The 12,866-nt window shown below is 54.7% G+C and overlaps 1 protein-coding gene across 5 annotated transcripts in view; it reads left to right on the forward strand.

The window, feature by feature from the left end:
- The first annotated feature begins 239 nt into the window (after positions 1-239).
- Positions 240-12,866, forward strand: part of ACAP3 (ArfGAP with coiled-coil, ankyrin repeat and PH domains 3) — an 81,948-nt gene continuing 69,321 nt past the window's right edge. For 4 of the 5 annotated variants that reach the window (XM_083803185.1, XM_083803187.1, XM_083803186.1 and 1 more), the window contains exon 1: positions 1,487-1,849. In XM_083803185.1, coding sequence (XP_083659311.1) covers positions 1,803-1,849 — 47 coding nt within the window. In that variant the 5' untranslated portion in view covers positions 1,487-1,802. Of the gene's footprint in view, positions 442-1,486; positions 1,850-12,866 lie in introns of those variants that run through there. The other variant, XM_083803184.1, reaches the window with a different exon arrangement.

Genomic DNA, 12,866 nt, shown 5'->3' on the forward strand with positions numbered 1-12,866 from the left:
AACGAAACTGATGAATCTCAGCTTTGAAGAGGATGGCAATTTCCAATCCCCGAGCTTGTGCGTGCATACACGGGCAGAAACATCCCCATGCCTTCGTCTGTGCTGGAAGAGCCAGAGAAAATAAAAAATGTATTGACCGGACGTTTATGGAACAAGGTAAAGCAGAGGCCACAAGAGGTCACCTTGCCCATTCTGGACGGAGCTGATGGGCCGAGCTGATGCCTTCTGTGCTCCTCAGAGCCCTCCAGCTTGTGTTAAACAATGTCAGACGTTTATTCGCACACCAATACTCCGGACTGGGGCTGGCAAATCAAGCAGGTCTGGGAGCTCAGACAGGAACGAGAGCCTGGCCTAGAGGTGAATCTTAGCTGCAGTCTGTATGGAAATGGCACTGAGCATCTTCCTTCATCTGGTTTCATCATGGCTCTGCCCGTGGCTGAGGTAAGGCCTCAATGTGACATTTTGTGACAGATTCAGATGCGCCTGGCCCTAGTGTTCATTTCACTTCTGGTTTTAGTTCAGGTCCATATTACACAGAAGGCATTTTCATAAAACATGGGGATTTGCACTCTGGGGACTTCCCAGTCTTAAACTCGTGCAAGACTTGCAGTGACTGGTGCAGTTTATGCTGTTCTCTGCGCGGTGCTTGATGGGTGGAGGATCCAAACTAAGCCCATTGTAATTAGTCTCATTTATCCATGCCAAATTACATTGCCATGTCCTGCAGCAAATGTGATCTGTTCCCATGGACCCACAAGCCCAGATGTTGTGTGATTACATTGGCTTCGGCGGAGTTACTGCAGATTTCCTGCATGGCTGATGGCAGCAGCAAATCCACTGTGTGCAGAAAATTAAAAACTAGATTAAGCTGTAACAGGATTGGTGCCAATCCTTTTGACACTACTGGTACGGGATTGCTGCGTGCATCCTATACAGGTCAATCTGTTTCCTCAGCACCCACAACGTGGTGGCAAACCCTATGTGCAGGCGAGGGGCTGCACCTCCGGCTGGCTGTTAAGTTTTCTACTAGTTTTCTGCCTATTTGGTCCTTTGGAGATCCCCAGTATCCGTTTGTAGTCCCAAGCTAGGGAAAAAAAATCAAGGAAACCTTGAAAAAAATAGAAAGACTTGTACCTTGTATGGTCTTTAGCTGAGAAAACGGTCCCTTTGGTAGCTTGTATTTTAAATAGGGGGCTTTCTTGAGATTCAGCAGAATGTTTTTTTTTAAAAATCAAGATCATTCTGGCCAGAAATTATTTTTAACCACTGAATTAGCACGAGTCGGTGGCCGGCGGTAGGACCCGAGGGAGCGGGCTTGCAGCTGCCGCAGGGGAGGCTCGGGCTGGGTGTCAGGCACCGATTCTTCACCCAGAGGGTGGCCCAAGAGGGTGCCCAGGGACATGGGCAAGCCCTGAGCCTGCTGGACTTGGCGAAGGGCTCCAACCCTTTCGGGTTGGGATTCTGGGGGGGGGGGGGGCGCTTTAGAGGGGAGAAACCAAGGGTTTGGCAGCCGGGCGCTGCGCAACCCCCCCAGAACCGGGCAACCCCCCCCCCCCCCCAAAAAAACTGGGCAACCCCCCGGAGCTGGCCAAACCCCCCCCCCCCGAAGCTGACCAAACCCCCGGAGGTGAGCAAAGCCCCCCGGGAGCTTTGCAAAAGAAGCCCGGCACCGGCTGAGGAGCTTTGCCCGGAGCCCCCCGCCCGGCCCTTCCCGGTGGCGGCGGGGGGGCGGGCGCTGAGCCGCGCCTTGCTGCGCCGCCGCCGGGCGATGCGCTTCCTCCGCTGAGCTCCGAGCAGCCAGGATGACGGTGGAGTTTGAGGAGTGCATCAAGGACTCGCCCCGGTTCCGGTAAGCCCGGGGAAAAAGGGGGGGGTGGTGGAGGGGGAGAAAGCGGCGTTGCCCCAGGAATTTTTTTTTTTGGAGGGGGGGGGGGGGGGACCCCCAGCGCTCGGCGCTCCGGGATGCGGAGCCGCAGCTGGGGCCGCTTCGAGGAGTGGGTTGCTGCCGGGGGACAGCGCTGGGGAGCTCGGCTGGAGGAGTCTCCCCCCCCTGGGAGCACCCAGGGAGCACCCAGGGAGCACCCGGCGAGCACCCGGCGAGCGCCCGAGGAGCGCCCGGGGAGCCGGCGCCGAGACCCGCGGACATTTTCCGAGCGCTCCCATCCCCAGCTCTCGGAGGGCTGGGGGGGGGGGGGGGGTTAGCGGTCTTGGAGGAGGAATCCGGGCTCTGACAACACAAAGACTCGAGCTTGGCGGTGCTGCGTTTAAATCGGGTGGTTGCACCGATGCCCCCGGCTGCAGAGGAGCCTCCGCGGCCTGGGTGCAGATGCCAGGAGCATCCTGGCGAGGTGTCCTGGCATGGGGCAGGAGGATGTCCGGGTGCTAGAAAGGGGGGAGCTGGCAGCTTCCACGGCCGGCGATCTCCCGCTGCTTTCCATACCGTGCTTGGATGGGGACAGAAGGAAAGAGACAATAGCCCGCACAAGCAAGTTGCTTGGACGTGTGGGCAGGGGCGAGAGTTGCCAAGGGAGCTCCCCTCTCAGCAGACGTGTCTCGTTGCACCTTCTCTGAACGGTTTTGTTTATTAAACGGAAGGTTTTGCATTTTCCTCCCGGTGCGTTTAAAAATAATTTCCTGGAATGCGAGCTCCGTACAAAAGGCTGCGGTGGCCTGGTGCCGTGGCTGCTCCGAACAATTGCCGTTCTCTGCAGGCGTGTGCGTGGCTGCGTGCAGCTGCAGGTAACGCAAATACCTGGGCAAGTGCTGCTCGTGGGGCGAATTTACCCCGGCTATGGGGATCTGCGGGGCTGGGGGAAGGGTCCTCCCCGCATTTTGATTCTAATTGCATGGTGAGATCCTGCTCTTGCTTGCTCCAGAGCTGTTTCTGAAGGTGTAAAGGACAGTACCGTGTGAGGTGACGGGCTGGTCTTATTTAGGTGTCCTGGGAGCTTTTGATTGGGAAAAAGTTAGATGCACGGATAGGTTTGCAGGAGGTACGAAGCTCCGTCTTTAAACCTGTGCTCGCTTAGCATCAATTAAGATTTATTCCCTTTTTTTTTTTTTAACTGTCATTTTACCCCATTGTGCTGCCGAGCATGTGAACTGCTCGGTGGCATCCTTCCAGCGCGGTGACTTCACTGTCCAGATGTCTCGTTCCACATGGCAGTGACCCTTTTCCCGGTGACGTCAGGGTTGATTGATATGTTTATTTATTTATTTTGCCTTTGGTGCGTGTGGGCTCCGGGCCAAGTTTCTTAGTATGCAGGCAGCATCATTCTGCTCTGTCTGCTCCAACCATAAAAACAAAACAGCCCTCAGAGCACTCTGCTGGACCTCTATCAAAAGCCAGTTATTTAAGCACGGAATTATGAACTATTTCCCCAATGGCTAGACACAGTCTGCCTGCTAAAGGGAGAACAAGAGATTAGGCTGGAGAAGTAAGCCTGTGCGTTTCAGGAGGGCTGCAATACGTATAGCAGGGGAATTTGTAACCGCTACCACTTGAAACAGTGACAAAGTACTGACATTTGCGGGCCTATAGCAAAACCAAAACCAAAATACAGTTCTTCAGACTTTCTCAAGGGGTTTTAGGCTCCTCCAAGGAGTTTAGTCTCCTCGTGTACTTTTCTTCCTCCCAACTCTTTAATTAGTTCTTGTGTTACAATTATTCGTTGATGGTACAAGAGAGCCCTTAGCTGTGTGTCAGGGACGGGCTTTCTTCCTAGCGCGGGGCAGAGATGCCTAGTAATGCATCCCTAAAAGCTTGCAACTATCGAAAACTAAAATACCATGCAAAATGAGCGACATATAAAAGTATAGATAAAAATGAGGCGAGAGAAGGTAGCACATCGCCCACCTCCTCAGCACAGACTGACAGCAGCAGGTAATGTGACCTGCCCCTTGCCAGGGGAAGGCTCTGGGGAAGCGGCAAGAACTGACACAGGTTTCCCATCGCGGTCCTCAGCCAGGAGAGTTTGTGTCGTGGTTTGCAAGAGCCTCGTTCCCCTCAGTGCTGAGCCCTGGGGATGATCGGATTGTTGTACAGAGGAGAAAGAAAAAAACCACCAAACAATTACATAGGCATGAACACACACTGTATCAGGCATCCCATAATAAGGCTACCAAACTAGTCTACTTTAGCAATCGGATCCAGTCGCACGTCAAAATAGTGAAAGCAGCGGTCGACACGCAGCGATCCGTCCCAGCCTCCTGCTTCGGAGGGACCAGTTGCTACAAAGAAAACTTTTATTTTCCATCCCTTCCGTGCGTGCAGCTCGGCAGGCTGGCAGCGAACCTTACTTCTGTGGGGCATCTTGTAGAGACACGCAGATTCTGTTCCAGTAAACAAATGTGAGTACCTTGAAAGACCAGTTCTAGCACATTTGAATGCAACCCGTAGATGCCGTGGCTTTCATCTCCCCGACCCGCAGAGCCCTCTGGTTAGCTAGCAGTAGCCTGGGAAATCTAGGAACCCATTTCTGCCTGGCTCCAGTGGTCGGGGCGATGCAGCGACGACCCCATTGCTGCCCGGCCCCGCGTTGACCCGATTTGCCGCGCTACGATGAGCACACTTGGCTCCCCCGTGCGAAATGGATGTCCTTGGGCAACGTCCCGAGGTGTACCCCCAGCTTCGTCCCCTCCTCGCTCCGAGAAGCTGCTCGTGGTGCTCAGGGACAGGCAGGGACATCAACGCCCGACCCGGGTGTCAGCAACACTCGGGAGGATGAGGGTGGAGGAGGAACAAATCGCAGGGGTCGGGCCTGGCTGCAGCGCTCTGCGGGTAGGAAACCCCAAATGTCTCTGTGGTAATTCCCACGGGGGAGGGAAATAAGCGGTTATGTCCTTACCTAGCGCTGCTGGTGCCGTCGCCGTTGCTATTAATTAACCCTATTAATTGCTGAAAGGTCAGGGTTCCCTGCTGGACGTCCCTGAGGACGCTGTGTGTTGGGGGATCCAGCAGGCTCTGTGTGCTCTCAGCTGCTGGCGTCTTCTCGTGAGGACCTCCTGTGGCTGCCACCACCCAAGGGGACAGCCAGCAGCAGCAGCACCCCCCGTGCATCCAGCCGGGCCACCGAGGGACCCGCGTGCCTCTTGGAAGGGACAGAAAACCTGCCACTGAGGCAGAAGCTCCACCAGAGCAGGTCCTTGCCCTGTCCGAGGGCGCTGCCTGCACGACCCTGTGGCGCTCATTGGGCAAAGGGAAATTCAGGCAAGGAATTCCAGCTCCTTGAAAGGTGCAAGGCAAGAAATTGCCGCTTGCCAGAGGAAAAGAAAGTGAAAAAAGCAAGTACCTTGAGAAAATACTTTCTAACTCCCACCAGGGTGTTTCAAACAGAACGGGAAGAATTAAAAGCACTTATTCAAACTGTTCTTGCTAGGTCTGATAACAGATTGAGGTAGAGGAGTTTAAAGCTGGTGTAACCAGTTTTAACGCGTCCGTGCTGTGTGAGCATGTGTTAGTGAAGGCCTCTGCAGAAAGATCTTCATAGCTTGTGTGATTTTTGGCTGGTGTTAATTGCCTCTGCACACCACTGACGTGCCGTTTGATGTCAGCCAGACTTACTAGCTGAAGTCACCTAAAAGCAAATTGAAATCACACCCAGAGTGGCCACAGGAAGACTTCCTCTGTTTAACTAAACCAGGTTAACAAAAAGAGCACAGGCATTGATTGGGAATTGTTTTTCGTTACACAAGGCTCCTTATGTAAGCAAGATCCCTGCTGCCGATTGCAGTCGCAAGAAGATACGCCCACAGAGAGCTTCTCTTTGAATCGGAGCCTAATGAGTACAATTACCATCACTTGCTGCTTTACTTGCACGAGAGAGAAGATACTATCGCAAAAGCAGCAAGGCATTATCTGTATCAATCATGACTCCTGCCCTTATCTGTTTATTCCATTTCTCACTCTTTAGCACTGCACTTCTAAAGTCACAGGGTCTGAAGTACGCGAAGGGGAGAGTCAAAGCAGAGGTGTCGCCGTCGGGTTGCTTCCTCTTGCAGCCGTGAGATGCTCACCCTGTTTCAGCCGTCCGTCCTGTCCGTCCAGCCCCCAGATGTCTGTGCCTCAGCCTGGTGCCTTCCGCTCGCAGTGAGGCTTCGTGTCCCCTCCTGCCTTGCAGCCTCGCTTACTCAGCATCGTTCCAAAGTGAGCCCAGGCCTCAAATGGGACCATTACTGGAGTTGTACTGGGGGATGCTTTATGGCAGGGTCCGTCCCCAGTCTAGCAGGGCGGCTCGTCCCTCCACGCGTGGTTTTGTCGCCGCGTGCACTTGTTGTGCCATACTAAGGCTGTGGTTGTGGTGGCATCACCCCAAAAAGCCTGCTTGCTGAATGATTCTGCGCTGCATTTCAGCCGTGGCAGCTTCACAGCAGATCACAGCAGGGCCCTCGCATGGTGCAGGGCTTTTTTCCCCCGGAGGTGCTAACATATGGAAGCAAAAATCCCTTAATTTGAGGCTCCCTGACATCACAGCTCCCTTGGGAATCCTGAAGTGCTAAGGAAAAGCTGCAGTCCAGCCTGCGTTAGTGCGGGCAGATCTGAAGGTGGTAATTCATTTATTCAGTCATTGTCAGGGAGAATCCCCAAGTAGCAGAGAATCGCCTGGGCGAGAACTCAATTGAGATCTCTGGGTTGGCGTCCTAAATGGTATTTCATGCCAGATTTTTGGCAAGCAGTTTCCTGAGTAGCTTTGACCTGTGAACTGCACGAGCGGAGTATCCCAAAGGGCCGAGGGTCTGAAGCTAGAACCCCCCGGCTTCCTCCCAACGCTCCAAATCAGCAAGGGAATTTTTTGGTGTGGTTGCCAGGATAAAATTGGCGGAAGACAGAAGCCGGGAGTTTGCAGTGGATAGCATTAAACGCTGAAATGCGGTGTCTGAGCCTGCTCATGGGAGATGAAGCTCGCAAGTTTCGTGGTGTAGCACGTAGACAAGGGGAATTTTGGTATTCCATAGTTTGGCAAATTGTTAGCTTAATAACCCCCGTGGAGCATGCTTTGCTGTGTGACTGTGTATGTACCTAGTGAGGACGTTTGCAAACTGAAATGCTCCTGGTTGTCTGACAGATCAGCGTGGGAGCTGGAAGTCGCTTTCCTTTTCAGTAGCTGTTCCTCCCCGTGTCCTTCTGCTGGCTGGGATGCGTGTGGCTTGCGGGGAAATGAAAATCACCTCTTCAGTCACTCTTCTGACATTTTTCTCTCTCCCCGGCTCTCCTTCTGGTTGCCGTGAGATAAGTGTAAGGAGAAAGCTCTTCACTCGGAGTGATCCCAGAAGTTTTGCTGGGTGTAAGCTTCGTCTCTCACATGCTAAGTATGGTTTTGCCTCCTGGGATGGCCAAAAGCCACCAAGAAAGCCAAGGTCAGAGTTTCACCAGCTGCTAGTTGTCTAGCTGTAATAAGGAACGTAAGAGGGCTGCAAGTTGGTTGGCAAAGCTTGCTAAAGGGGGTAAAAACAAAAGAGCAATAACCCTGTGGTGGAAGAGGGTAATTAGACCCAGAGGTAATGCGGCGGAGAGATGCTGATGCTAGCTAATCTGTGCTGTTGAGATGATCTGTGGGAGAGCCATCCCTTCTTGCTCGCGGAGTGCCACATGCCTCAGTAGCTGAGCTTTGCTGGTCGCCTTGGCACCACGCAGCGCCTCCGGCTTCCAGTCCCGGTCCTCGAAGGACTGCCGCGTGGCGGCGTGAGCACACCCAGGGTAAGAGTTCAGCGAACCACTGCTTGCGGTAGCCTCGTTCACGTGGGCTCTCAGCAGGCTCCTGCTGAAACGAGTGTCACTGCACAGCCGGCGAGCTGCGCAGCCTAGGGATAGCTCCGCGGCCTTTGCCACGCACACCGATGAAACTCGGGAAGCTGGAGGTGATGGGAAGCAATGGTGTAGAGTCTGCCCACCCTCGTGCAGATACATGGAGCTGTTGACAGAGCCGGTTTCCCCGCCAGCTTGCGTCTTCCTGTAGCCTTTGTAGAGTAAGACAGTGTTAATTGCTGCACCTCGAGGTGCCTGAAATGGCTGACCACGTAACGCCTCGACGCTAAGCCTCCGAAATTGCCCTGTTCTCCAGGGGCGGTGGGAGAGCAGAGGTGGGGAAGGAAGAATGAAAATCAAGCCCAAGAGCTTTGCAATCCCAAGCTCTTCTGAGCAGGCGGCGGTCTCTTTAAAACCTAGTTTCATAACACTGAAATTTCAGCCACAGTATTAATTTTTTTGCAGCAGGAAAGCCAATGCAACCATGAGGTTTTCTGGCTTCCCAGCACTGGCTTTGCTTAAAAAAAGCAGACTGCTGCTGGCTTTGGGAGTCCAGTTAGCTGGGAGAAAGAAAAGAGCCCTAGAAACAGCCCTGCAGTCCACATTTGGTTGAATTTTGGGGACAGGTCGGATATCCCTGGAGCAAGAGTTCCTGCTTGCTTGCAGCTCTCCTGTACCTCACAGGGCTGTGTTCTGATTTCAGACATCTGTAGAGATTCTTGGCTCCTGTTCCCCAAGTGTTTGGTGCACGCACAGGTTGCTAGCTCCTCCCGTAATGAACGTGGTTCCTGTCTTCTGTAAAGCTTGTTTCAAAACGGGGTGGAGAAAAAGCAGGAAAAAAAGAAGGCAGATTCAGCTCGGTGCTGACTCCACGCCGTGCAAACTTCTCCTGTGCGGGAAGGAAGAGGAAGCACGAGCTCTTTGACCACCAACTGCAGACTTGGAGGGAGAGGGGGAAGCAGGCATCCTGGCCAGCACAGGAGGTTGGGGTTTTTACCTGCCAGTAGCTCTCTAATTGCTTCTTCCTCTTCTTTGAGGCACTGCCGAGCCTGCTCTGTTAAGATCTTGGAAGCAAGTCCAGAAGTTTGAGCTACAGCACTCCCCGTATGTTGGAGCACTGGGGAACTGTGTCTCGGTCCCAGGCCAAGGGGATGGAGGCCACGGCTTAACCACAGCCCCAGGAGATGTGTATCTGCGTGGAGGTGAATTGTGTACGCAGCAGCTGGAGCGTGAGCTGCCAGCCCCGCTCCCTGGAGGACCCCAGAGGGCTGGGAGCAGGGCTGGGATGCTGAATAATTATTCCCGTGGACTGGGAGGGCGGAGGCTGATTTCCTGCAGCCCCACCGCGTCCATTCCTAGCTGCAGGCCAGGCTGGCCCTCGGCCCAGGAGGAGCTGCCCACAACTGCAGGCACAGCTCCCATCGTGGCCGGCCCTGGGAAAAGTGTCGTGCGTAATGTTCTGCCCATTGTGCGGGCTGCTGGCAGGGAGGGAAAAGGGTTCCTGCTTCTACTACAGCGTCAGAAAAAGGGAAGGGTCTGCTGGAGCCCGTGCTCCTTCAGGAGGCCCAGCGAAGGCTCTTTTCGTGTCTGTTTTGTGCGCTTGAGGGTCACTCGGAACTGATAATCCCCGATCTATTTTGCAATGGCAGCCAGGTGGCGGGGAAACTGGCTCTGCCGCTAGTCCCGTGCGTATGAGCGGAGCCCAGGCACGCAGGCATCTGCCCTGACAAACCAGGTGAGCCAACGCCAGCGCAGGTCAAAGAAGCAGTGAGTAAGCCGCACATGTTGCTGCAGGAGCCGATCGCTCCTCTGAGCCACGGCTCCCAAACGAAGAAAACAAGGCACGGTAATTGCCCCAACCTCGTGGCAAAGCGCTCCAGCCTTGTTGCGTGGCGGGGCGCACGGCGAGGCGTACCGGGGAGGGTTTGTTTTACAGCAACCCACCTGCAGGACTTGTTATTTTTGCGTCTTGCGGTCTCCTTTGGCCTCTCAGTTTGCAGAGGAGGGAATTCAGCTCAGGGCCCTTGACGTCTAAGAAGGGAGAAAGGAAAAAAAACAGCGGGAAGGTTGGATGTGCTCTCACAGCCCATCCCAACTGGACACAAGGTTAGCCGAGCGCAGCGTGTACATCTACATCAGCGTGCCCCCAAAATTGCATTCTTGTCTTGCTTTACCCTATCTGTGAAGACGTTTGCAGGGGAAGCGTGCTTTGCTTATGTGCCAGCTCCCTGTCGGGAGGCCGAGAGCATTCTGGTGCTCCGCTGCAGCGAGCCATCACTCAATTTACTGGGGACTAACCCCCACACGTGGTCCCTGAGAGTAACTGTTGTGCTGCAGGACTTTGCCGGACGTAGCGTGGTCTGTGAGCGGGGGAGCGGCGCAGAGGCAAAGCAGCATATTCGTTACGGGGGATTAAAGGCGTGATGTCAGGGTTCATGGGTGGCACATCCCCGAGTGGAGTGCTCATTCATTCCTTAAATAAGCACAGAGTGGCACAGTCTAAACAGATTATATAACATCAGGGAGTGAGATAATCCCTCCTCTGCATACCCGCTCTGCTTCGTCACACTACAGCGAGGCTGAATAAGTTCCCTACCCTTTATTAACAGCAACAGCTCGTGCGAACACGTGTGTGAGTGCACATGTGCACGTGCAGCGTTTCCAGGGGTTGGGTGCATCGATACGAGGATATTTTACGGGGGTAAAATTTAGCTGAATGGCCGACACGTCCGTGCATTCGGATCCATGCAGAGACAAATATATAGCTTGTAGTCCTTTGTCAGCATCCGAGCAGCTGTGCCAGTCTTTATTTAACACCGCACAGAGGAGACAGACATATGGTTCTGTCTGCTGAATCGCCGAACGTCGTCGGGCCGAAAATACAGTTCCCTACATATGCAGATCTTACAGATATATATAGCGGCAGGGAAGCGCATCTCCATGGGCACAGGGAGCAGCTGAAAGGGATCTATCAGAGCTCTTAGGACAAAGAAAAGTTATGCAAGCGTACACCCTCGTGGCTTGCTTCGAGGCCCTTTTATGCCCACGCACGTGAGAAGAACACCCGCGGAACATCACCGCGGTCCTGCTGCGTTTGCAGGGCCGGGGTAAGGTAGGATCCCCCGTAACTCCTTGCAGGACGTGGCTGTCGAAGCCTGCCCGTTGCTGTTCCCTCTCCCTTCCAGCATCCCCGAAACAATGCAGTTTCCCACAGCTCGGTTTCTTTTCAGAACATCGCCCCTTTGTCCTCCCGGCTAAACCCAGATTTTGGCAGGAAATGTGGATTTGTCCCCACCCCGCGACCTCGCCCCAGGATGTAGGAAACGGCCGCAGGGACGGCGCTGACACAGCAGGAGGCCCCTTCCCCTTCCCCTTCCCTTTCCCCTTCCCCTTCCCACACCCTTCCCAGCTCCCCTCCTTGCATGGGCTGCAGGCTGCCCTTGTTTCGGAGCCCGACACCGGAGGGGAGAAGGCAGCAAGCTGAATTTGGAGAGCGACACCTGCCTGAAGTGCTCACAGGGCGTCATGAAACCAGTTCGGCCAGGCGGAGCTGGGGAGCTGGGACTCATGCTGGCTCTTGATGTCCCACTGACTCATCCGAATGCGGAGATAACGCACAAAGAAGCCACGGGACGGCGGCAGACAAGTCGACAGCACCGAGACGCTGGACGGCTCTAAGCTGATACATCGTGTATGGTGGTGGCTGGGAAAAGGCTCCTCTCAGGACCCAAGCTGCTGTAGCCTCTGGGCTCATCTTTAATCTTCGCTTGTGTTCACCGCAATTATTCCTGCTTTAATATTGCAGCCTGGGTCAGAGGCGCCAGCGCAGCCGGGACGCGTGGAGGTGGGGGCAAGCAAGCCCCTACCCTCTGCAGAAGGAGGTTAATGGCTAATGTTTTGCATTCCGTAATGTCACCGGAATTGATCGCAGAAAAGCAACCCTGGTACTTCCCCGCTCTCTGCACGGGTCGGTAACACGGACGTACCCATTTCCCCCAAGGCAGTGGGAAAAACGGGCTTTCGTGCGCTGCAGTGCACAGGCGTGCAGGTTGTGCTGAAGTGCAGACACCAGAGCGTCCCGGGGTGGAGCTGAAGAGAGCTGGCTGCACGCAGGGAGAGGGAAGCTGCTGGGAGTGAAGGTTGGCTTAAAAATAAACCGGGAAAGCGTCAGTAAAATGGCAGCTTCTGTCTCACCCAGGGGAGATGGGCGTTGGGGAAGCGCCCTTTGAAAAGGTGCCTGGCCTCTCCCCGTGCTTCTTGTGCTCCACGCTTCTCTACCTGCAGTTCTGAGCTCTGTGGGATGAGACGAGATGTGTAAGGTGAAACCAAGAAGGGTTTGAGGTTTCTAGCTAGATTTTCAGTCCCCACGGTGGGAAAGGACGGAGGACGGGTATCTGTGAGTCCTACAGGGCTGCACGCTGTTGTTCTGACCCTTGACTTCGTGCCTCAATCCTTTTTCTGCTGCTGGGGCCTGGACCCTACAATGCCAACTTTGTTCTCCCTTGCCAGGACCACATGATCCAGCACAGAGAACCTATTAATTTTTGCTCCAAGCAGCATTGGTCCCCATTTCCTGCCTGATGGTTCCCTCCACCCCCAACACTTGGGTTTTTTGTGTGGGCTGGGGAATTTCCTCCTTGTAACTGTCTTATCTCCGGGGCATGGCCCAAGACAGCATCGGGTACGCACCAGGACAACAAAATTCTCCCTGCAAGGATGATTTGTTAGCTGAAACACGATGGACGTGGGACTGTGCATGGGGAGCTGATAAGCAGTCTGCAGCTGGTGAAAGTCCTGCCGTCAGGAAACATTTGGCACTGCTGGGAGGGCGCGAGCAGCACCCAGCTCTCCAGGGGCTGAGGACCCTCCCTCGGTGCCCCCAGCACTTCTGCTGCCAGCCAGGGCGAGACCTCTGGTGCCTTTGGAGGCAGCAGCACAGGAAAAGCCTTTCAGGCAGGGACAAAGGGAGCGGAGAGGTTGGGGAGCTCCTTGGAGAGCCAAGGCCCAGGGGAGGGGGAGAGAAAAGGAACAGGGAGCGTTCGGCGCTGAAGGAGATGCCTGCTGGGGGGCTGAGCTGAGCTGCCGACCGGGGCAAGTCTCAGCAAAGCCTGCGGGACCTCGT

Source organism: Anser anser (genome assembly GCF_964211835.1).
Source record: "Anser anser genome assembly, chromosome: 17".
Taxonomy (NCBI): domain Eukaryota; kingdom Metazoa; phylum Chordata; class Aves; order Anseriformes; family Anatidae; genus Anser; species Anser anser.